Here is a 26,488-nt window from a genome sequence, read left to right as displayed (position 1 = left end):
AAACCCACACGATTAAAGGCACAGACACGACACACAGCCAACGAGAAACAGCCCATCAGAGAGGAAATCACGAGGAAATGTTTCTGAAACATGAACTGACACTGAAATGCAAAGAAAGAGAAACAGTGTTGAACAGATAACACAGTGCTTCAGTCTCTCTAACGCACACTTATTAAACCATGTGACACACACGCGCGCGCGCACACACACACACACACACACACACAGCTTCTCATTATAGTAACATATTGATCTCTCTATATATGACACTATTTTATCAAGAGCGCATAAAAAACATAAAAATAAAAATTTTTGATCACAAAGGGTTTTATATACGGCACTCTTCACGAATAGGGTACAAAAGTCATTTATGTGTGCTGAACCTGCAGAAAAATATTAGCAACTTTTGCATCTAAATACAATTAAAACCCTGATGTTCTAGCAGTAAAAATGAAACAAACCTGATCAAATAAGACGTACATTTATAAACTACATCAGAAAAATGACAGGTTTGCATATAAAGTTTAAATGAACCTGTTGCTCTAACATTTGATGTGGTTCAAACTAGCTGCTGAATCTTGTGTTACATAATGGTTAATAGTTAAACCCATTAAAGCAAGTAGGGATCTGTGCCTCGGATTCTTTACAAAGAAACTCCAGAGTTTTCCGTATTCATGGAAAGTGCCGTACTGTGGAAGCCTGTTTCTGACACGGAATGGGAAATTAAAAAAGGTAAATGTAACAATTCTGAGCTTTTCTCACAAATGTGAGTTATAAAGTTTAAATTGCGAAATATAATCTCGCATTTATTTTTTTATTCCGTGGCAGAAACAATCTCCCACAGCGTAGTTTAACTGACGTCCACGACGCGAGGCCAGTGCGAGTTTTGAGTTCAGCTCATTCACTGTCACTGAGTGTGTATAAAACTGTGATGCATTAGTGAAACGTTATAATGGGATTGTGTCGTGTGGCTCATCATCACAACCGTACATTCATTACATGTTCCAGTGTTCCAGTCACTCACGCTCACTCTCGTCTCGTGTTCACGGCGGCTCTTAGTGTGTCTTTGGTGTGCATATTTTTGAATTCATGGCTTGTAAATGCTTCTCGTTAATGAACGTACAGTAGAAGGGCAGGACGAGGTTATTACCCATCAGACTCTGGCTGAGAATCACAGTGAATCACACTGTATGAAAAGAGCTTCAGTTCTCTCATCTGTCCTTGATTTAAAAATATATTCCTGCATCACATGACTGAGAGATCTGAGAGTGTGTGTTTTGTTCCAGATGGTTTCCTGAAATCTGACAGTAGCGGGTTTGGCTCCGTTGTGAGAATTTACTGATAAACCTTGAGTTCAGCTGCTGGTCATATGTGAGTGTGTGTGTGTGTGTGTGTGTGTGTGTGTTACAGTGCAGTCCACCGCAAACACCGTTTGTGCAGTTTGCTTTACGACGATCTGAAATGTTAATTGAATGAAGACATGAAGTGCTGACAATTAAATATTCTCTATAGTCTTATGAATATGAACTGTGTAAATTTCAGCATGTAACAATAAATGAAAAGGTCCTAATGCGGGAATTACATCAGGTACCGAAACGTTCATCCATCATGAGCCTCGGTCACACAGATGAAGAATGATTTAGACACTTAGAGTGGAAGGGAAGGTGCGCTGGTCTTTTTTTTAAGCAGTCGTTATTCTGTATTTCAAGACAAACCTGCACAGACGGTGTCAGTAGTGGACTGTGTGTGTGTGTGTGTGTGTGTGATTGTGCGTCGCGTGTGCGTGACGCTGCTGCAGGTCCTGAGCGTTCGCTGATTTAGGCTCAGTGTGATGAATGAGGTAGCAAAGGCACGGCAGCTTCACTCGGGTCGGAGTCGCAGGACAGCTCCTCCATCTGCTTCTCCAGCAGCGCCACCAACTGGCCGCTCTTGTCCGCACTGCCGTCCTCTTTGAACTGCACGTATGGCGTGTTTTTCAGCATGTCGGGCAGGCAGGGCACCAGATGCAGCGCCCCGCTGGCCGTCACGCCGGTGACGCACGTGTAGAAGTCCCGCGACGCCGGCTGCGCGGGGGCGGAGTTTAGAATCATGCTGTAGTCCATGCCTGGGACAGACACGAGCTCCGGGTGGGTGTGGCCAGGGGCTGGAGGAGGCGTGGCTCCCTCGCAGTAGGAGGCGGGGCCGCTGCGGCAGTAAGTGGCAGGACTGCAGCTCGTCCGAAGGGGCGGCGGTTCGTTGGGGCCGGAGACGTACCGAGCGACTGCTGCGTCCTCTTCTGTAGACGGGGCGCTGTTGGGCGCCACAGCTGGACACGTGTCCACGCTCACCTGGTACCACGTCTCCATGGAGTACTGCGGCGGCGTATAGCCGTGAAAACTGGAGAAATGATGATTGATCTCATCGATCTTCCCATTCTGGAGGGAAAGGGACAGAAAGAGCAGAAGGTTAAGCAGATTTCTTGAGCATCAAATCATCATATTAGAATGATTTCTGAAGGAAAATTCAGCTTTGATCACAGGAATAATTTGCAGTTTTTACAGTATTTTTATTTAAATAAATGCAGTATTGGTGAGCAGAAGAGACAGTCACCTTCAGCAGAACGGGTTCGAGCCCTCGGATGCGCGGTTTGGGAATCGGTGGCAGGAGAAACGCTTTGATTCTGCAGGAAGAACACAAGGAATTTTTTTCTTTACATCCTGTTTTTTTCTAATGCATTATTTATGTTTTTTTTTTTATTTGTTTTGATATGTATTAGTTCATGCACATGGTGTTCCTCTAGGCTAAAAGCAGAACCACCATTAAATCCATTCTGCAGAGTTTTTATCTCAAAATAATTTTCTTGCAATTCTGAGTTTGTCTTAAATTCTGTCATGAAACTCTAGATGTCTGGTCCTTAACTCAATCTGCTTGCAGTCGCATCATTCTCTATAGGGCACATCTGATTGGTTCCTGCTGTATCAGTAGCCAATGAGTTTTCTGCTCAACTTTTGAAATACTTGGTCAGCATTTGCTTTAGCAGTGCTTTCAGGAACCCTCCACCTTCCCCAGCTCCACCTGTATAGATCTGCTACGAGTAGTTCGTGTATGCTGTGTTGTACAGCAGTGTGTCGTGTATGTATCGGCAGTAGGACCAAACATAAAAACGGTCATATCCATTACCATGCTAAACACTTACTATGACAAAAATACCAATTACAATTTATTAAGTCAGAAATGCGATAAATAGGCCCAAACACCTTTTTTATTTTTCATATTTTATTATTTCATTCCATCGCAGAATCAAGCATAGATCTTCCCTCAAAATAAGAGAAATTGCGGCAGAGGTTAGGGTTAGGGCTAATTCATGTCGATACTGTGAGCAGAGCTACGCTTCACGACGGCACTGACCTCTTTCCTCGTGGAATGAACCCAAAACCGACGATGAGGAAGGCCACGATGCTGAGGCTGGTCACCAGGATTAAGACCAACACGTGATCTGACAGACAGACAGACAGACAGATGTTTAAGCATCAGCTGTGATAGATGGGTCAATGCCTGTGTGTGTGTGTGTGTGTGTGCGTACCGGACAGAGGTCTGCCGATGATGCTGATGCTGATGGACTCGCTCCATGCGCTCCAGTGTTTGCTGTTGGCGGAGCGGCACCGGACCATCAACTCATACGTTCCCACTGGCAGATCCAACAACTCAACATGAGGCTCCCGCAAACGCTCCTTCATCTACGGACACACACCACACATCCTAAATCTTCCTTTTATCTCTTAAACATTTCTAGAACGATTGAGGAACACTTTACACTATGCTTAACTAATGCACAGAGTTAATGTAGGACTCATGAAGAACTAAGAATTTACTTTACAAAATAATTTGGCCTCTAAAAATCAAAAGCCATATGTTGTGCTCTAATTCCAAGTTGATATGAAAAAATTGTACAGTACAGTTTCCATGGTAATGCAGTGTCCAACTTAAAATGGTTTTCACAGCATGAATTTTGAGTGTTGAAGCTTTCAAATAACACATAATTTATGATGATTTATGTACACAATGTTCACAATTGTTGTCATTCAAGCGAAGGCCGTACCTTCCAGGTGTCTGGCTGAGCGAGGTTTCTGTAGCGCAGCTCGTAGATGAGCGTAATCCATCCCTCCCGCACCTGAGTCTCGACCGGATACATCCAGGACAGCATGATGGAGCGACAGGATCCACAGTGGCTCTCGTTCAGCATGATGTAGGACAGGTTAAATGGCGGGTCGGTCTCCACTGGGGACGCAAACACACGAGACTCATTAACAAACATGATGAAACATCAGCGCTGATGAAAACCTTTTGTTCTGTTTGTTCCTGTGAAACAATCTGTACTGTATGAAGAGCTGAAGAAATAAGGCTGACTTGACAATGAAAGGTTCGTAATTCCCGTGTGCGTTTGGTGCAATGCGTCACCTATGTCAGCCACGTCCAGGCAGTGTCTCGGAGAGGTCAGCGACCCCGTGCCGGTGTGAGCCGTCACTTTAATGCAGTACATCTCCCAGATCTGAGTGTGTTTGGTGTCGAAGAAGCAGCTGTTGATGCCGCCGCTCACGTAATCGGGACAGTCCTGAGGAGCGCCGGTCCTGCGGAGACCACATGACCACATTTACTATGCGTGACCAGCGTTACTGACCTCTACATGAACCACCAGCCGATGTGCGGCGCGTCTCACCCTGTGCTGTACTGAAGCGTGTAGCTGACGTTGTCCTGATTATTGATGGGACGCCACCAGCAGGTGAAGACCTCCATGTTGGGCGATCGGCAGTGGTAAATGTACGGCCTTGATCCATCTGAAACATAAACGACTGACTGAAGATCTCAACGATGACAAAGTAGGAATGAACACTGAAGCTTTTAGACACTTGAGGCCCCTCACACTAATAACGATAACTACATTGGCATGACACACACATATATATATATATAAAACACACAATGTCATTCTGTTTATTATAAGTGTGCTGCAGTTCTATATAGATCGAACACCAGTGAACCTATTTTACTTCATTGGATGCTGATAGTGGGCGGAGACAGAGCCGAATGTGAGTTTGATTGACAGTCACATTCAAATACCCTGCCTGAACATGAACAGATCCCCTCTGCTCTCTTTATCTCCGCTGTTGCTCTGACATATTGAATAAAGAATAATCAGATCAAGCGCGTGCTCATCGACTGATACTAACTCAGTTATTATACGGAGCAAAACACAACAACACAAAACACTCCATTAAGCAGTTTTCAAAGGCCTCAGGCTCCTTCAGTCTGTTTGAGATTATGACATGTGGGCTAATGCTAGCAACTATGCTAATCTGATTTAGCCGCTACGCATTCCTACAAAACACAGACACAGAGAGGGCGTTGTGAGCGAGTAATAAAGCACAGCAAAGAGCAGTTAAAACCGGCTTAAAGGTTCAGCAAAGTTTATGAAGTTTGTACAGAATCACTTGAGAAGTATTCTCTGAAGGAAAGAGTTTACATTGTGTTATTTTGTGCATAATGCAAAAACAACAACTGACAATATATATGATTTTAATATTGTTTTTGCATATGAGGTTTTTGTCAGGTTTAGCTCACTTCTAAGTTCTAGGTACAAATTTGTCCCCAAAATATGGCTGAGTAGGTTCAAACACACAGAAACCGAAGCACACAGTTTTATGAAGCAGAGTAAATTGAATTGGATTCAAACTCAAGCCCTCGTGACAGAGCTTACACACACACACACACACACACACACACACACACACACAATAATATTAATTCATCTTTATCACTAGGATACGTACCAAAAACTTTTAAGCTGGCTATTATTAAACCTTTTATTTAAAAAAAGCAACTTGATCCTAGAGAATTAGTCAATTACAGGCCGATCTCAAATCTCACTTTTCTGTCAAAAATACTAGAAAAGGCAGTTTCATCGCAACTACGTTCCTTCTTGGAAAGAAATAGTATCTGTGAGGATTTCCAGTCAGGATTTAGACCGTACCATAGTACTGAGACTGCTCTCATTAGAGTTACTAATGATTTGCTCTTATCATCAGATCGTGGTTGTATCTCTCTATTAGTGTTACTGGATCTTAGTGCTGCATTTGACACTATCGATCACAATATTCTCTTGAAAACTATGTTGGCATTAGTGGAATTGAATTGGCATGGTTCAAATCATACTTATCTGACCGTTATCAGTTTGTAGTAGTAAACGATGAGATGTCATATCGATCACAAGTTAAATATGGAGCACCGCAAGGCTCAGTACTAGGACCGTTGCTTTTCACTCTGTACATGCTACCCTTGGGAGATATCATTAGGAAGCATGGTGTTAGTTTTCACTGCTACGCTGATGATACTCAGCTCTATATTTCTTCACGCCCTGACGAAACTTAACAATTCGCTAAATTAACAGAATGTATAGCTGATATAAAAAACTGTATGACCAGTAATTTCCTACTACTAAATTCAGAAAAAACAGAGATTCTAATTTTTAGACCAAAAACTTCTTCATGTAATAATCTAGAATACTGCCTAACACTTGATGGCTGCTCTGTTAAGTCCTCGTCGTCAGCTAGGAACCTGGGTGTGCTCTTTGATACCTTTGATAGCTGGATGATGATTTAATTTTTTTGAAGAAATGCTTTATAGATGAAATGAAGTAATTTAACAATTGATGATCTTTACATCGGAACTCAATCAACGCTGAACAACTGCCGAAATGCATAATTATCCTGTTATCACACACACTCTCTCTCTCACACACACACTCACGGCTGACCTCGGGTCGGTGATCGCTCACACACTCATTGGACTGACAGCTGTTTGACAGTATGGATTATGCAGCTGTGAACAGACGCCTGCGCACAATCAAACACAATCTGGCCTTCTCTACATCTCCACGGCGACCCGTCTTCACCTCAGAAGACCTCGTAACCTTTCACACACGTTTCAAATCAGTCTGTGATTCCACCATGTTTCATCTGAATTCACACTTCAGTCAGGTCATGTCAGCACACGCTCTTCAGCACAACAGACACGTTTGAGCAAAACTCTGACGGTTGATTCGGTTCGTGCCAGCATCTCAACCTCACACAGCTTTCAACTGTAGATCTCTTCTGACAGAAGCAAGAGAGGGTTTGTGTCTCTGAACTGGTTTATTACATACAATAACAGTCATCAGCATCGCCATGGGCAACAGCAGTCAGCTAATCAGAAAGAGGGAGAATCAACTGTGTTCCACTTCATATCTAAACATGTTCACGTTCAACAGTTATTTTCAAGTCAGCATAAAAGGGAAGTCTCCCCTATAGTGACGTATATCTGAGTGAAACTGCTTCTTCAACAAGATCAAACGTAGGGCGGGAATTGATTTTGTCCTTGGGGAATTGAGTGGATGGTCGGATGGTTGTGGTTTGCTATTGGTGGATCTCAGTGGCAGCTGGTGCAAAAAATTATTGGGGGGGGGCGCAAAAAAAATTTTTTAGAAATGCAGGAATGAACAGGCTAATTGTTGAATAACCATTTAACAAGTGATATAATAATGTATCATTACTGCTTATCTAAAACATGGAAAATTCAGTATTTAAAGCATGCCATATGGCTGGGATCTAAAAAAAAATCTGTATTTAATTAAAAAAACTGTTATTTCACATCCTGCCCAATATTATCCTTGAAACAATGTTCATATTGAAGGCTATAAAAACAAACATGAATGTAACCTTGTACTATATGCTATATTATGTGCAAAAAAGGGGTCAAATCACATTAGGCCTAGGCTATATTCTAAAATTTTAAATGTTTTTTAAAGCAGAAGTTAAATACACTAAACTAAAAATTAAATTAAATAAAAACAAAAGAACAGACTAATTATTAGGCTATTTTGATTACCCTACAACAGTCACTTTACACAGTTACTGCTATCGTACAAATACACTTAGTTGTAGGTTCGAAATTCTACATATGGCATAATTATTATGTTCGCCAAAAAAAAAAAAAATAATAAAAAAATTTCAACAACAAATATTTTTAACAAAATGTATTTTACTCAGATTGAACTCCGTATGTTAGGCGCGCATGTGCGCGGCGGCGCTCGTTCATGGAAGTTTGTGCTTGCTGAAGCTCGTCCACGCCTGACTGCAAAATGGAAATATTTTCTCGACTTTCTAATATTTACAGATGGAGAATATGTCTGTGAAATGTAAGTTATGCACTGAGGAAATTATTGGATGTCACTTCAGCTTAAAAAAAAAATATTAAGAGGTATGTTTGTTTCCACCAATCGCTGCACAAGTTAAGGTTACGTATGATGACGAAAGCACGTTAGTGCGAGCCCTCCCGGAACCCATAGAGATTGCATTGCAGTGCCTGCAGTTCGAAAAAAAAGTTCATTGAATGGAAGTCTATGGGAGCAGTCGGAGCAAATCTCGGCCAGACTGAAATGCCCAAAAAGAGGCGGTGCTCCACAGAGCGTGACTCGACGCTGATTGGACTATATCCAGAGGAAGAACAAACAGCCTAGCAGTGACAAGCGTAACTCTGTGGTTGAATGTGATTGAAAAAATCCGTCCCTTTCTCACTTTTGGTGGTGCGTCGCCCAATTGCCCTAATGAAGAAACCGCCCCTGGTGGATCTCATGTGAGTGACAGGTTGCCCCGCCCTCATTCTCAGAGAAGAGAAGAGGGAGGGGAAGTTATTCTGATTCAAGATTATGAATTTAACACAATGTTGTGCACCGATAAATAATTGTGTTAAACACTGCAATATTCAATTAAAAATAAGATTTATGTGATAACTGTGTTTTGCATGGTAATGGGTATGACAATGTTGATATATTGTATTTGGTCTTGGCGGAATAGAGCTGCTAGGCTGCTGCTGCTGATTCTGTTTTTGCTGCTGCTGATTCTGTTTTTGCTGCTGCTGATTCTGTTTTTGCTGCTGCTGATTCTGTTTTTGCTGCTGCTGATTCTGTTTTTGCTGCTGATTCTGTTTTTGCTGCTGATTCTGTTTTTGCTGCTGCTGATTCTGTTTTTGCTGCTGCTGATTCTGTTTTTGCTGCTGCTGATTCTGTTATTGCTGCTGATTCTGTTATTGCTGCTGCTGATTCTGTTTTTGCTGCTGATTCTGTTATTGCTGCTGATTCTGTTATTGCTGCTGCTGATTCTGTTTTTGCTGCTGATTCTGTTATTGCTGCTGATTCTGTTATTGCTGCTGCTGATTCTGTTATTGCTGCTGCTGATTCTGTTTTTGCTGCTGCTGATTCTGTTTTTGCTGCTGCTGATTCTGTTATTGCTGCTGCTGATTCTGTTATTGCTGCTGCTGATTCTGTTTTTGCTGCTGATTCTGTTTTTGCTGCTGCTGATTCTGTTTTTGCTGCTGATTCTGTTTTTGCTGCTGCTGATTCTGTTATTGCTGCTGATTCTGTTATTGCTGCTGATTCTGTTTTTGCTGCTGCTGATTCTGTTTTTGCTGCTGCTGATTCTGTTTTTGCTGCTGCTGATTCTGTTTTTGCTGCTGCTGATTCTGTTTTTGCTGCTGCTGATTCTGTTTTTGCTGCTGATTCTGTTTTTGCTGCTGCTGATTCTGTTTTTGCTGCTGCTGATTCTGTTATTGCTGCTGATTCTGTTTTTGCTGCTGCTGATTCTGTTTTTGCTGCTGCTGATTCTGTTTTTGCTGCTGATTCTGTTTTTGCTGCTGCTGATTCTGTTTTTGCTGCTGCTGATTCTGTTATTGCTGCTGATTCTGTTTTTGCTGCTGCTGATTCTGTTTTTGCTGCTGATTCTGTTTTTGCTGCTGCTGATTCTGTTTTTGCTGCTGATTCTGTTTTTGCTGCTGCTGATTCTGTTTTTGCTGCTGATTCTGTTTTTAGGGATGGTAGTACCCACCCCACCAACAACGTCACCATGGCTTGCCCCGATCGGCCTGATAGTGGCGTTACAGCAATCAAAAGTATGTAATGGCTAATAAATTTATAAACTGGTGAAATTTTGGGGTATTTTGAATTTTTAAAAAACCTATGTTTGCAGTCCTAGTCCTTCGGTTCATATCTGTGATGGGATGCCAAAATGTTAGATGTGGGCGGGGCCATTTGTACTAAAATGGCTATAACTTTTTTCACCATGTGTATGGGGTCAATCTTTGGTTACAAGTAAATTCATGAAATTACATGAGCACATGTAGCATATTATTTTAAAGAAGCAAGCCAACTTTTATGGAGATCGGACCATAGACAGCGCTATAACTGTTAAAAAGCTTTAAAACCCACATATTTCCTTACTAAATTGCCAGTATTGGCTGTAAATGGCCCTTTCTATCTCTGATCTAGGTGGTTACGGGCTTAATAAATGAAACATAATACCTTTTCATGTATGTGCTTAAAGGCCTTAAAGCGCTTGAACCTGAGCTTCAGCGGGTGAATCGAGGATTCAGGACTACAAACCAACAACAGCCTGTCGTCATTCTGCAAACGTCATGCGTGAAAGATAAACCTGAGTGGATTGAGTCGCAGCGAAATATGATCACAGCTTATTGTTCCTGCTACCAGCAATTTCTTTTACAAACTTCACAAAGAGCCACAAACAAATGAAATACAGGTTTGTGAAGATTTACTAAAAGCATGAACACTTCACAATAATGTCCGATTAGTTATTATGCATGAACTAACAATGAGCAATACAATTGTTCCAGTATTTATTAATCTTTGTTAATGCTATTTACAGTTTTTTACAATCGTTAGGACACATTTCTCAATACTTAGGTCACTTTTTCAAAACTCTTCACACAGTTCTCCTAACCAACTTTCATCTTGGCACAGCAGTTCATTTCACATTCAAAATGCACTAAATCTACCAAAACACTTCATTCATGTCTCAAATCAACTCATTCTTCCAGAACACTAGCAAAGGTTGACAGCTGACAAACACACTTTGTCAGTCATAAAACATCGACCTTAAAAACACTAACATCAGTTAGCATTATACAATGTTTTCTTTTTTTAAATTTCTTTATAAAACAAGAATGACACTCTCTACTGCTTATAATTCACCGCAGTACATGTTACATGGTCCATGTTTACATTACAGAACAAAATTATTCCTAAGTTTCCCCTTTTGAATGGATGGTAATGAAACTGAAAAACAAATGCTTGTGTAGGTGTTCAGTTTCATCTAATTCCTCTGATAGTATTTGATTTTTTATATTCAGAATATATTTCATTACAATATTACTATAGAAATGCAGCATATTTCTGCCTTATTCAGTTTTGTATGATGTTATTGTTTTGAACATAAGTTTAACAGTTTTGAAAACAGTATGTAAGCATGTGCAAATTGGCCTGTATGTACAAAGAGTTTTGGCAGTTGTTGTGTCTGAGTGAGAAAATAATTCATGATTTGAGAGATATAGTCATTGAATGCATTTTGTGCCAAAGCAATGATAATTGATCCTCAGTTTAGCCCACATAGACTTCTGTTGTGCTCACTGTGTGAAGAGTTTTGCAAAAGTGACCTAAGTATTGAGAAATGTGTCCTAGCGTCTGTAAAAAACTGTAATAAAAATACAACTGTTTATTGTTAGTTCATAAGCTTTTGATTTGAATAATGTATTAGTAAATGTTGAGATTAACATTAACTAAGATCACTAAATGCTTTAGAAGTATTTTTCATTGTTAGTTCATGTCAACTAATGCAGTGAAGTAATGTTACCCAATCAAACCTTATTGTGAAGTATTAGCAAGCAATCTAAACATGATTCTAATTGATGTAGACCAGTGTTTGTGGATTTCTTCATCATCGAGTCGATATCTAGTCATTCAGGGTCCCAAACTGATGGTGAGAGGAAGCAGTCCTTAAATGAGTTTACTACATAAAATGTTGTCTATTGGCATTAAAAGTGGGATAGTCCAATAAAACATGTTTAATGGAAAGATCCTGCAGAACACACACAGAGAGGTGCATCTTCGCCTTTAAGCATAAAGGCATGAGTCATGATCCTCCAGATGATCACATGATCTGCAGCGACTCACAAACGCCGGGCGTTCTTCACAATCCCACTCCAACTAAAACTGGAAAAACCTGCCTCCCCTCATATAAAAAAAGAGATACGACCATCCCACATACTTTACTAGTGCTGGTTACACAGATGAAGAGGTTGACAGTGACTAAACGAGTCCAGCCCTCAGAAAAACATGTTCATCCACATCAGGAGCTCAAACCATCATGATTTAGTGTTTGTTGCTTCACCAATGATGCGTTTCTTCTCAATCATTCTCAGCTCTCTCTAACTAACCCATTTAAACTGTCAAACTAATCGACTCTAACAGCTTCCCATCATGCCCTTGTTCTCGTCTGGTTTTTCTGCCTTGTGCGCATCAGAATGAAAGTGAAAAAAAGTTAAAGTGAAATGTATAATTCAAGATAGATGGTGCATGTAAAAATGATTTATTTAGGACAAGCAGACGACTACAGCGAGCTCATCAGCAGATCTGACCAATCACAAGCGCATAGTGTCCATAATAGAGTGCATTAGTGCCCGCCCACTTTTTCCATTTCATTCATTTCTCCCATAGGGATTTTAAAAATGTCTTTGTTAAAGCGTTATAAGCCATGAACCAAGCCAACCAGCTAAGAGGAGAATGACAACACAAAACTGTAAAAGGTACAAATCTGTGAAATGAATGGCTTTAGTGAGGGAGAAGAACTACAATCCCATGAAGCATTGAGAGCAGCATAATCAAATTAAAAACTATATATTTTAAGTTTATGCAAAATGTGCATATATATTCAAACATTTAAGTATTTAGAGTCAATCTCGATTACAGTTGCGGTGATTCATGGGAGTGGATCGAGCTAAAAGGCTCTTTTGGCACTTTTTGCTTGTTTCGACCCTCTGATTGGTGGAATTTTATGTGCAGCATCATGGGTAATGTAGTTTTTCACCACAAATTGTTAAGACAATTATTTTAAAAATAAGTTGACAGCTTCAGAAGAAGCAACTACAACTGATTAACAACCTCGGCGCTCATAGTAGGGCTTATTGTTAAAAATCAATTTCCCTATGGAGAAAAGAATGTTTTTGAGTTTTTACTTCTGGAATCGACTGTTGCACACTTATACTTTAGTGAGACACACAGACTGAAAACTTCACATCTGAAACACATTCAACCCTATAAACACAAATGAACATGTGACATGTGTAATCGGATTGTTATGTATAGATTATAGCATATACTGCAGATTTGCTGCATTGATCCTGATAATGAGCATTAATGAAGTCCATTCACAGTCATTCAGTGCCGGTGTGAAGCTCCTGCTCTGTGTATTCATGCACTTCCTGTTCCACTGAAACAGGCCTATCTGTGGAGGGAATCTGAATTTGCGGAATCAGAACATTGTTTTGTGCATTTATCTTGTAATTTGTCTATTTGTTCTTATTTTATTATTGACTGTTTACTTGTCTCTTATAAAATGCTTGAACTTTATATTAGTTTTTTTTGGTCTTGGTATATGGGAAACTGAAATTTCACTGGTATCTAAAATGGTGGTGTCTTAATGACTTTATTTATTAAAATACTTGGATCAAAAACAATGAAAACAATACTGAAAACCTTTTTTGGTGAGGTTAGGGTTAGGGTAATAACCCTATACATGTTAAAAATAACAATAACTAATAAATGTTAAAAATAATGGCTTTCAATTATACTGTAATAATGTTGAATCTCGCTTAATTATAGAAAAATATGAGATTATTTAATGCGTTGTGTTCATTCGCACTGGTGTGGTGAACTTCACTCACCCTCCTGCAGGGCGGCGGCAGCGGCGCGTGTGGACGGATGCAGTGCCGCAGTGACCGTCGTCCAGTGCAGCGTCAGCAGCAGAAAGCACAGCATCACGCGTCTGTCACACCAGAGCACTGCAACACGAAGACACACACATGTGAGATACACACTTCACTGCAAAACCCTGAGACACACACACACACACACACACAAGCGTCTCCTCTCTTGGTAAGAGTCATGAGACGCATCACAGGACACAGTCGTCCGTCGCCTGTAGCCACATTAACACACATTAAGCACATTCAGTTGGAGAGGAGAAAAAAAAATGACATAAAGTGCCCCCAGGATGGTATTTTAAAGGTTTCTAATGTTGTTTTTGAGTCTCCTACGACAGGGTCACAGTCAAGCAAAGCTAAAAACCCTTTAATTCTCTCATAATATCCACTGCAGCATCAGCTCTTTTCTCTCAGTGTCTCTCTAAACTCTGCCTTTCTGAGAGCTGCTCTGCTCTGATTGGTCAGATGGCCCAGTCTGCTGTGATTGGTCGGAAACCAAACGCCCATTATCATTTCTGAATCTCAGCTCTTGTGATACGAACAGTAACGATGGTGTTGGTTTCACCGTATCAATCTCATCAAAGTGGAGAAAACAGCGTCTTCTCGACATGAACAACATGAACCAAACTCTTCCAGTCTCGGATACGACAACAGTGATTGGGGGCGGGGCAAAGAGACGCTGTTTGCATGCAGTCAATGAGCTGGCATTATGCAAATTAGTTACAAACCTATGCAGTTTCAGCAGGAAGTGAGAACTTTGTGAATTTTTATTAGTAAACTTTGGGCATAAATGGTTGGTGCATGGCTGTAACATGGTTCTCAGGAAGCTTAGTGTGAGCTGTGGTGGACAACGCCGGCCACTACCAGAAGCAGCGTCGACAGTGGGACGACCTCCAGGACCACCGGACATTTCCTCTAGGGGAAACACCCATGATGTCAGGAGGCTCTGGAGGCTCATGGAAACTTGTGAATAATGCCTCTTTCTGCAGTCAAGCTTTCAGTCACATCAGATCATGTTGACTGGAGAAACCCATTTAATCAGAAGATTAAAAAGAAAGAACAAGAAACATTTGCTTAGTGACTGTAATCTCACAAAATAAGCTCTTTTCCTTGAAAGACCAAAGTTTGATCTAATAATGTTACACAAAAGCAGAATGACGACATGCTTCTGTTATAAAAGCGTCTTTAACTCATTAAGTCCTGTAATGAAAGCCGTGATTGTGCTGAATGAGCCGTGTTCTTGTGTGTCCGGTGAGGGATGATGGGATTGATGATGCTGTAGCCACAACCGTCCATTTATTCTGTTTCTGTGTCCCTAAGAACTCCAATAATCCCAGACAGACGAACATGAAGAGCTTCAGAAGTACTAAACACCTTTATTTCTCTCAAAGCTCCATGTGAAGCTCCACACATGCATTAGTACTAAAGCTTTTCCAATATCTGGAGGAGCTTAAGAGCTTAAAAAGAACAGCAAGAATAAGAGATTTAGCCTCCGCCGCTATTGTCACGGATTAAACCGGCAGGACGGATCATCTTTATTTGTCTCTGATCAATCGAGGGAGAGATACTGACATCGGTCCTGACGCTATCGACTGACTGACGGGATTCAGTATCGGCCCACAATCACGCGCTGTCAATGCAATTAAAATAGAATAATTACTTTTATAATTGATTTCCATCCCATCTTGTCCATGAAGAATGAAGATTACGAATGACTCTCTGCGGTTTCTGGCACTAATCTGAGCAGGAACAGGGTCAGACGGCCAGATCGGGGCACACACGCTCACGGATGACCTCTTATTAGGTCACTTCAGCCGACGACAAACGGCCAGATGGGCGTCTAGAGTCCAGCTCTCAGTTAATTAGCTGCTAAATAAGCTGCTTTTGCCTGCTGTGGGTCAAGATGACAAAACTAACACATCGTATTTACACACACAGACACAAACCGTTTGCACTGAATCACAGTAAACCAGCAGCAGACGTCTGAAGAAAATCTTTAAAAGGTTTCTTTCTGTTTACAGTAAGTACAAATAGCAACAAATAACGCTTGAAACAGCAGGTGGAAATGGCGATAGATGATACACAAACAGAAGTGACGTGTATTACTGCTTCAGTGGTGGGCGCAGTCAATGAAAAGGGCTTGATGACTGTGTGATTTCACTGCCGTAAGTGTGCGTTGAGGACACGAGCGCTTATCTTCCTCTGAAACAGCTACAAGTTCTCAGAAAAACTATAAACTCCACACACGACGAACGAACACACACACAGTTCACAATGCAGTCAAACAAGCAAAACACCATCACCAAACATGGACAGAGTCTGGGCACGTTATTCCTCTAGTGACACGACAGATCACTGAATAAACTAACCTTAACTAAACCCAACCTAACAGTTTTCAGAAGATTCTCCAGCAGAGGACACATTTCTGCCGCCGCACGTTACCGTTAAATCACACTACTCACACAACAGAGACAGATCTTCAGGCGTCGGAGTGAGTAATAAAGACAGACAGTGATATTAATATGGACTTCAGATCATAAATCTTCTCATGAGACTCGCTCCAGCTGCTTCAGCTCGGACGGTCTGCGTCACGTTTAAGTGCAATACTGACTGCATGTGAGCACTAAAGCCGGGTCCTGATCTGCTTTGCCCCTAATTGTCTTTGAGCTTTGGGTCACTAGGACAACATCTGACATGGGAAATCAACCCAACAAACTCATTAAACACATGTATGCGCTTGAGGACACGGACCTGCGCTGAAACCACATCAAGACCAGTGACTTACAGCCCAAAACACAGTGATGAGAAGCTCATAGATAGATAGTTTCCCACAGACACTGGCAGGTTCATTTCCAAACACTGTACAGAAACTAAACACGACTGTAAATTATTTAATCTGTCGGCTTTCTGCCTCGAGGCACGAGACTTACACAACGACAGGAGGAGAAGAAAGAGCAGTAATTACTTGTGCTTCATCCTGTCGGATCACAAACGGAGTTCAATGATCTCGAAGGCGACAGTAAACATGGAATAGGTTTTAAAATCCAAGCGATCCATGAGTAAATAACAGGATTGGTGACAAACATCCAGTGCGAGGAACAGAAAACATTTAGATTTATGATGTAAATGTTAATTTATGATTTTTTAATGGCTTGTCTGCAGCAGAGCTCTCTTTGAGACAACAACATAAAAAAACAACAAAATAACTATTCAAGACATTTATGAATAAAACACATTCAGATGATGCTTTACAAAGTTATCAGTTACACAATAAATTATCTCTGAAATAAAAATGTTGTCTATTTGCTCTTAAAACTATGCAGTAAAAGTTTACAGATGATACTAAACTAAACCTGCTTTACTCGGTTAATATCTGAGATTCTGCTTTTTTTCTCGTTCAGTTTCTTGCATGATATGCATAATCTGATCGTATGTTTCAATATGACACATAGAAAAAATATAAATAATAATGAAGTACTAACTACACCATCTCAAAGATAGAGCATGATGCAAAACTGGGGATTTAATACAGCATATTCCTTAAAAAAACAAACAAAAAAACAGGATATCTTCTAAAACTACGAGACAAATATTATTATTTTTCACTGAAAGCAAATGAAAAACATTGACCCAAAATTTAGAGGTTAAATCGCAGTAGTAAAAAAAGTTTCAGGAAAGGAAGAACGAACTGTGAAATTTTATTCTGTAACCTAAACATGATTTTGTCTCTTTAACCTCGGTGTGTTAAACACGACAGCACTGAAAATCACCATCAACACTGTGATTACAAATCAATTTATTAAACTTCACTTTAATGAACCCTTTCTGAGTGCATCGGTTTCTTTTAAAAAGAGACTTACTGTCCCCAAACGTCTGAATGGTGGTGTAAATATAATAAGAGGCCTAATTAGACGTCATCTGATCTGATGGGCTTGAACCGCTGCTGTAAGCGGTAAAACGCCTTACTTTCGGTCACTCACAGTAGCGTGTGCCGCTGTCGTGTCGTGCCGTGTGCAGCTGTCGTGTCGTGCTGCTCATGTGTGTTACTGAAGAAGATATTTCACAGGTGTCATGATGGAACGACCCGGATCCTCACACCATATCAGATGACAGCAGCTCACAAACAGACTCGAGTGTTCAGGAAACTGAACCAGACCGAAACCCGTCAGACCAGATTCACTCGCGCTCATCACCACAAACAAACTCACCGTGGGATTTTACAACATCCTGCATGAAATATGATGGAGAGCGACTGATTTTGTGACGGAGAAGCCTAGAATGCATGAAGGGCAAATTCATTTCTTATGGAATTTTGACTCAGCATTTTTGTTAATAATAATATATATTTTCTTGAAACTTTATGGATCATGCTGTTGGATTGATACTGTAGTGACTTTTTTGCTGTGTCTGAATATTTATATCTCCATACTATATAGCAGGATTGTGAAATTCACAGTACGTTAGGGAAAAAATGATCCGGATGACCTTCTACTTCTCCCACGACTGTGAAGTTCACATCCAATGGACATCAACTCACTCTCTAGCTCATATGATAATGTGACATCATTTGCAATTATACAAGGAAAATGGACAAATAAACATGTTTGATATCTTAAAACATTTCTGTATCATCAATATTTCATTAACTGGACACCTATTTCATGAAATCCATTAATTCCAGTACTCTTTATGCATTAGTGTAGGTTTTTGGTTCCTGCAATCTGGGGTTAAAGTGCGAAACCTACTGTGATCAGTTTTTAATCGAATTAATCGCGCATCAAATTTGGCTGAGAAAAGATCATTTAAAATCATTATTGAGTTAATTGAGAAATGCATCAAATAGACATTACAAAAAGTAGCTTTAGTGTGACATTACTCAACTATATCAGGATATAAATATGAGACAAAAACTCATCCAGGGGCATTTTTGCCCTGATATCTTGAATTTTTGGGTCATTCCACAGGCTTCATGACTGCGATCATTTGTTAAACGATGAATGAATTAACAGTTAGTAATTTACACTGTCATGTAAAGACTAGTTTGTTTTTCTTTGACCACCAAATGAAGCAGAACAAATATATAATCATGTGATAACTTCCAGTCTGACCATGAAGAGCTCGAGTTATTCATGCCATGCAGAAAAAGCCAAGCAAAATCAATAGCTTTCATCCGCATTTCAGTGTTTACTGAGGCGTGAAGATCCATCAGCGGACAGTGAACATCTGCATCTGGGTCAGTGAGGACTGCTGAACCATATAACACACACACACACACACACACACACACACACACACACACACACACACACACACACTGGTATATGTGGTTTACGGGGGCTCTATATAGGCGTAATGGTTCTTATACTGTACAAACTGTATATTCTAAACCTCAGAAAACTTTCTGCATTTTTACATTTTCAAAAAAACAGTTTAGTATGTTTTTTAAGCCATTTGGTTTATGAGAGCACATTTGTGTCTTCATGAACCACATATCCCAGAACACACTCTCTCTCTCTCACACACACACACACACACACACACCGGATGAGTGTGTAAGACACATTAACACACGAGAGATCTGAGCCGAACATTCAGACCTTTAGATGAGCAAAACAAACTGACCTTTAACGTCCCTGTGGACGCTTGATCAACACGGCCGTAATTGGACAAACGCTAATGAAGATATCAGATACACTGGACTAATGAAAAGTTCAACTGCGACTTCATCTCAACACAATCAGCCGGCCGTTTCTCAGCTCATCTGGTGCGTCAGCTGACATCTGTCACCGTATAACGTCATCTGATCACTGACAGTAAAACCTCCTTCACCTCTGATTCTGAACGATCTGTAGCCCTCTCTCTGAGGACGACCATAAAATCATGTTTAACAGACAAATTATCCACGAAGAACTAAAACACCCATAATCCACCAATCAGAGCGTCCCTGACTGTTTCCATGGAAGCATGAACTGGCATCAGGCCTGAAACGCTGCTTGATTATTTTTCTTATGTGGCAGAATTGAGCTTCCAAAGAAATGCCATCAGACACACGACAATCATCCCTTCAAACACTGAATCACAGCGATCATCTACCAGTTACGGTCATTACGGGTGTCTGAAAACAAATATACAGTCGTCTGCAAACATTGACTGTTTTTACTGTGATTGTGTCTAATTCTGTATGTGCTGTAAACACACGTGTGTATATCATGTGAAGTCAAGCAGATGAACCGCAGGTCTGATTCGCAGCTCATTTTAGCACAAATTCATCTGTCACAGTTGAACTGGGTCAAATAAAACAGACGGCAACAGGTCGAGTGACGCCCTCATCCTCAGAAACATCAACAAAACGACAGCAGATGAAAGAAAACATCATGATGGCTGGCCTTATTTACACTCTGTGTTTTCTGGGGCTCAACTCAAGCCTCTGTCTGCGTTTGTACAACTCTGCTGTTGGCCGTAAACCTGCACAATTGCATAATACTGCAAAACAATGAACAAAATGATTACATGTGATGATCTGCACTAATTGATGGGATCAGTCTTGGCCATGTGAGGTGTGGCGTCCGTTTGTGAACGTCGTCTGTTAGTTTCGAGTCAAACGAGGCGTGAGCCGCGCCTTCATAAGACCAACAAACTCTGACAGAGTAAAGCCACGTTATTATATTTATACACTCGACGTCAAAACATGTGTCACATGATCTCAGCACGTTCAAACTCGTCTCTGACACCAGACCTCATTTGTCTGCGCAAACATCTGAGATGAGCCCGAGGAAACATTCGTCTTCTGTCTTCCTAAATCACGCCGATCGCTCTTCACTGCAGCGCGCGCTGAAGTCGGACAATTCTTGTTTTTATGGAATACTGCAGTTTATCAGTGCACATTATTATTGTGTTAAATTCATAATCAGAATCAGAATATCTTCCTCTTGCAGCATCTCTTCTCTTCTCTGATGATGAGGGCGGGGCAACCTGTCACTCACATGAGATCCACCAATAGCAAACCACAACCATCCAATCAAAATCAAGCCCCGCCCTACATTTGTTCTTGTTCCTGAAACCATTCTGGTCTCCGTAAGCGATCCATTGGTTCAGATTGCTTTTACTCTCTTTAGCGCCTGAATACAATTTATAATAAATAATGTTTCACTTTCAACTACGTTATAATGATGATTTATGCCTGTATTAGTGAGCTTATATAATAAGGGATTAGCCTGATAACTTAGTTTATGCACTTTCCCTACATATATCTCAATCATTATTATGTGTTAAATGAAGTGTTATATGACCATTTATTTTAAATTATAAATAAAACTAATGAATGATGTTGAATTATTCACTTACAGTTTTTTACAGACGCTAAGACACATTTCTCAATACTTAGGTCACTTTTGCAAAACTCTTCACACAGTGAGCACAACAGAAGTCTATGTGGGCTAAACTGAGGATCAATTATCATTGCTTTGGCACAAAATGCATTCAATGACTACATCTCTCAAATTTCATGAATTCTTTTCTCACTCAGACACAACAACTGCCAAAACTCTTTGTACATACAGGCCAATTTGCACATGCTTACATACTGTTTTCAAAACTGTTAAACTTGAGTTCAAAACAATAACATAATACAAAACTGAATAAGACAGCAATTTGCTACATTTCTACAGTAATATTGTAATGAAATATATGCTGAATCTAAAAAAAATCAAATACTATCAAAACAATTAGATGAAACTGAACACCTACACAAGCATTCGTTTTTCAATTTCATTACCATCGACTCAAAAGGGGAATAATTTTGTTCTGTAATGTAAACATGGACCATGTAACGAACTGCAGTGAATTATAAACAATAGAGAGTGTCGTTCTTGTTTTGTTAAGAAATTTTAAAAATGAAAACATTGTATAATGCTAACTGATGTTAGTGTTTTTAAGGTCGATGTTTTATGAGTGACAAAGTGTGTTTGCTTGGTGAAAACCTTTGCTAGTGTTCTGGAAGAATGAGTTGATCTGAGACATGAATGAAGTGTTTTGGTAGATTTAGTGCATTTTGAATGTGAAGTTAACTGCTGTGCCAAGATGAAAGTTGGTTAGGAGAACTGTGTGAAGAGTTCTGAAAAAGTGGCCTAAGTATTGAGAAATGTGTCCTACCGATTGTAAAAAACTGTAATAGGCTTATTAACAGTTATTTAAGTGTAAAAAATGAATTTCAATTGGTTTTATTATGTACTAATGTGTCTTCATACGCATTATATAGTAAGCTATGCATATTTTAAATTAATATAATTTGTATATATTTAGGATAATCATGAACTGACCCGATTTCGAGGGAGGACCTGATTTGCCAAGACACCGTTTCATTCGGATATACGGCACAATAGAGACGAAAAGATGAGCACGACTTCTCTTTAAAGGTCACTGGTGGGCATGAGCGTCTGTATGTCCGGATCACGGTGATCTCTGAGGAAACATTAGATTAGAGAGCGGCAGGTTTGGTCCCAGTCGACCAGAGGACGATTAGTTGATTAGTGAGGTCAGACATTTAAAATTCATAACTAAAGCCATATTGATGTCTGAATCCACAGATTATTCACAATATTAATATTATTAAGGTACAATCCTCTGCTATGTCTGAAATGTCTATAGTTGAAAAGATGCTTTTTCAACTATAGCAGCTTTTTTTGTGTTGAAAATGTTTGTAAACAGGAGGAAGATGAAGAATCTCATCTCAAGGATCTCTCGTTTTGATCAAATCTTCTCTGATAGGAGCTGTTGGAGAGAATAAATCACAAAAACGTTTCTCTGAGTAACTGACCGGACGGTGAGAGTGAGAGTGAAGGTGGTTGATAAATAAGAGAAATGTTCAGCTGGAAAGGAAAAATTTTATTTATTATAATGTGCACTGATGAATGACACGAACTGAAGAAGAAATATGGAATATGGAGAATATTTGGATTCCAAACTTTCTTTTAAAATCCAGTTACTCAAGGAATGAGTTATGCACAAATGGGGAGAGGTTGTGTGTGTGTGTGTGTGTGTGTGTGTGTGTGTGTGTGTGTGTGTGTGTGTGTGTGTGTGTGTGTGTGTGTGTGTGTGTGTGATTGGCGCTATCTGTCTCACACCAGCACATGTGTGTCCTGATCGCTCCAGCCCAACGCAGCGACCCCCGCGCGAGGATCTTCATGTTAACTCGCGATGATCGTCTCTTGATAGTGTTATCACGGAGCGCGCGTGAGGTTGTGAGGTTTGTGTGTCGGTTGTTGCTTCTAGGAAACTGAACGGCAGCGAAACCGACACACACACACACACACACACACACACACACACACACACAGCTTTATTACTGAGGACTTTTCGCAGTCAATGTTAATGATATTTACTCGCCCTGCATCTCATCCTAACCCTCACACAAACCTGTTGACAGAAACACATGACCGATAAAAACAAGCTCTGCGTGTTTTAATATATTCACTTCGCAAACTTTGATGACATATACGATCATTCATATGAGATCTGATGACGCATTCCTTCAACACAAACAAGAACATACAAATAACCAAATATAGAGAAATCGACCGAACACGACTGTCAACAACATGCATTGTGTTTTATTACAGATTAATTAGTGCTTCGTAACAAATACAATTTAGTAGCCTATATTTATTTGAGATTACACCTCAGACAAGACAAGAACTACAATCCTCTCAATTTCCACGCAACTTTCTGAATTAATGAGGCTCGATTAATCGAGCGACAGAATCTCAAAGGAAACGCGTTTATATCCACAGATAAACAGCGCATCATGGATATTAATCATTATAAGAATCAATATTCTGACACCCGATCAATTAAACACGGCGAGTGTCAGCTGAGATCAGTTCAAGTGCATCATAAAGTATCAAACGTCACTTTACGCGATAATCAAATCAGAAATGTCGCCGGTAAGTGTCTCCGAGTTCATTACGCGTCTGTTTTCCCTAGATGTTAAAGCACATTTGTTGGAAAGAGCGCCTACCTTCTTATAGATCCTGGAAGACGTTCCTGGTTTGCCTAGAAACCATAAGAGCAGCCGTGATCCTCATGCGATCCGAGACCGACACGAACGGCGGCAGTGCGCCCGGTTCCGGTGCTTTACTTCAGATGTTCAGGGAATGAAACGGTTCGTAGTTCAGAGCCGGACTGAGCAGCAGATCTGCTTCGCTCCACCTGATCGCACGTCATCCTGTTGCTGTCGGTGCCGCGCGCACTGCGCGCTCCTTTTCCACACAGCACTGATGATGATGTTTCGATGTCAGATCGCGCAGGTCAATCAGATGCGATGCGACAGACATCCCGATCACACGAGCCTCTCTCGAGCTGAAACTTCATGATTCACGCAAACGCTTTTAACGCAAATGTAACACTGGACACCGGGGCAAGTTGTCACATCTTAACAACCAAACAGAAAAAAAGATTTACAAAAACCTACTTGTTTTCTCCAGCAATTTCAAACTGAGGCTATTGTTTTTGAACCGTGGTGAATTCACTTCTATAGTTAATTACAATATCACCATATTCTTATATGTGACCCTGGACCACAAAACCAGTCATAAGGGTCCATTTAAAAAAAAAAAAAAAAAAAAAAAAAGATTTATACATCATCTAAAAGCCGAATAAATAATCTTTCCATTGATGTGTGGTTGGTTTGTTAGGATAGAACAATATTTGGCCGAGATACAACTATTTGAAAATCTGGAATCTGAGGGTGCAAAAGAAATCAAAATATTGAGAAAATCACCTTTAAAGTTGATCAAATGAAGTCCTTAGCAATGCATATCCACTCACAAAAATACATTTTTGATATATTTACAGTAGGAAATTTCAACATATCTTCATGGAACATGATCTTTGCTTGATATCCTAATGATTTTTGCCATAAAAGAAAAATCGATCATTTTGACCCATATAATGCAATTGTTGGCATTTGCTACAAATATACCCGTGCGACTCAAGACTGGTTTGTGCTGCAGGATCACATTCACAGTCACTGTATAAAGATATAAAGATTGTACATTTGTATTTTGACACAATCGTTGTCATTTAACTGCTTCATGAACTGTTAAATGCTGCCCATAATGATGAAAGAAATCTTTTTTTGTAGTCTAGACTATAAGCTTTGAGTCTAAACAGTAAATGTGACATAAAGAAATCCTGAAAGCATAAACTGTGTTGTTGATCAATAGCAGACCGTATGTGATTCTGTAACTGAGGTCAAATGAGTCACTGAATCAAATGGATTTTATTGCATAATGTTAGTCGTTCACTCGGAGCGAATCGAGATAAACAGCCTTCCAGAAAACATCTCATGAAGTGGCAGAGAAAGATGTAGTTTATTTCACTCAAGGCATTGAAAGAGCTGAAACATTAAAATCATTCTGAAGCTCATTAATCGCTCCGAGGTGAATCAAGATCACGTCCATTAGTGTTATTGACGTATCGACGTGAACATACGAGCATCAAACACACAGTGCAGCGGACAGAGAGAAGATCATCACAGACTTTCACATTAAACGAGTGAAGAACGTTCCTCTGACCTTTGCCCTGCCCTGCGCTGGAGGCGATAAGTTCTGCGGACGAGCGAGAGATGCAGAGGGCAAAAGTCCAGATGAAGTGATTAATGATTCATAATTCACGCCTCCGTCTTGTTTTAAAGCAGATGGAGGATTAAAATAACCTGTAATTATCAATCGTTCTCAGAGAAGGAGCCGCTCATGCAGAAGTGATCAGGATGGATGATAGATTGTGATTATCTCAGAACAAAATAAACTAGGACATGATGACTGTTTGATCAACCGCACTGTAACATTCACAAAGAATTGACTGTATTTGACACTAAAACACACTGATAACAGCCTGAAGCTGAAACGGCATCATCGCTGGAGCTGCATGTTCATCTCATCTGCTGCTGTGTTTAATAACTGAATGGACAGTCATTACTAGATTAATGATTTCAGTATTATCATAGTGGGCGTATGTTCTGCATTAAACCATTCTATCAGAAGCACTGAACCAGCAGAACGTTAAAAGCGAAAAACACACACCTTGCGAACAGCTCTGGTGTCTGGAAGATCCTGATAACAAACCACATCAACCGAAGGAGGGAAACACGTGAATTCATCCTCATGTTGATGCTGGTTTACTTTTCTGTTTCTAAATCAGCATTGTTTTACATTTTCTTTCCAAAACCAAACGTGCCTGTTGAAGACGCGTCAGAAAACATGAAATCTCTGATATGATTCCAGAATCTCTTTAATGGGTTTGAAACATGATGTCTGTCTCCAGATGAGACGGCTTAAATTATTAAAACTAAACCCATAACATGATCTCATGATGGAGCCTCTGAAGGGTTCAGTGCATGAATCTGCTCCTGTAAGAGTCTCATCGAGTCATTATCAATAACTCTGGTGTTTATGTAACGTTACGTAACTCCACACCTCCAATTAATTGACTGTTGTCAAGATAAATTCACTGACAGACAGAGAGAGGCCGCACTAGTGCATGCTGGGATACACTCGTGCTGTAGATCAAGGCAAGGCAATTTTATTTGTATAGCACATTTCATACACAATGGTAATTCAAAGTGCTTTACATAAAGAAGAAGAATAAAAAT

At 40.2% G+C, this 26,488-nt stretch overlaps 1 protein-coding gene across 1 annotated transcript; it reads right to left on the bottom strand.

The window, feature by feature from the left end:
* Positions 1 to 1,815: 1,815 nt before the first annotated feature.
* LOC137032192 (growth hormone receptor-like) lies at positions 1,816 to 24,028 on the bottom strand. The gene is made up of 9 exons (XM_067403835.1): positions 23,855 to 24,028; positions 13,801 to 13,917; positions 4,697 to 4,814; positions 4,438 to 4,607; positions 4,079 to 4,257; positions 3,563 to 3,716; positions 3,388 to 3,475; positions 2,590 to 2,659; positions 1,816 to 2,414 (listed from the first exon to the last, which is right to left on the bottom strand). The coding sequence occupies exons 2-9, from the start codon at positions 13,892 to 13,894 to the stop codon at positions 1,824 to 1,826; spliced, it is 1,464 nt and encodes a 487-aa protein (XP_067259936.1). The 5' UTR covers positions 13,895 to 13,917; positions 23,855 to 24,028; the 3' UTR covers positions 1,816 to 1,823.
* Between the last annotated feature and the right edge of the window lie 2,460 nt (positions 24,029 to 26,488).

Source organism: Chanodichthys erythropterus, chromosome 12 (genome assembly GCF_024489055.1).
Source record: "Chanodichthys erythropterus isolate Z2021 chromosome 12, ASM2448905v1, whole genome shotgun sequence".
Lineage (NCBI taxonomy): Eukaryota > Metazoa > Chordata > Actinopteri > Cypriniformes > Xenocyprididae > Chanodichthys > Chanodichthys erythropterus.
Note: the sequence above shows the minus strand (reverse complement) of the source record. Positions and strands in the feature narration are given on the sequence as shown.

What these genes read in the sequence shown, in the direction of transcription:
- LOC137032192 (XM_067403835.1), bottom strand. Translation starts at nt 13,894, where the DNA reads ATGCTGTGCTTTCTGCTGCTGACGCTGCACTGGACGACGGTCACTGCG. An exon ending in TGCCGCCGCCCTGCAGGAGG is followed by an intron (nt 4,815 to 13,800) that starts GTGAGTGAAGTT and finishes TTTATGTTTCAG; the next exon opens with ATGGATCAAGGCCGTACATT. An exon ending in ACGCTTCAGTACAGCACAGG is followed by an intron (nt 4,608 to 4,696) that starts GTGAGACGCGCC and finishes TGGTCTCCGCAG; the next exon opens with GACCGGCGCTCCTCAGGACT.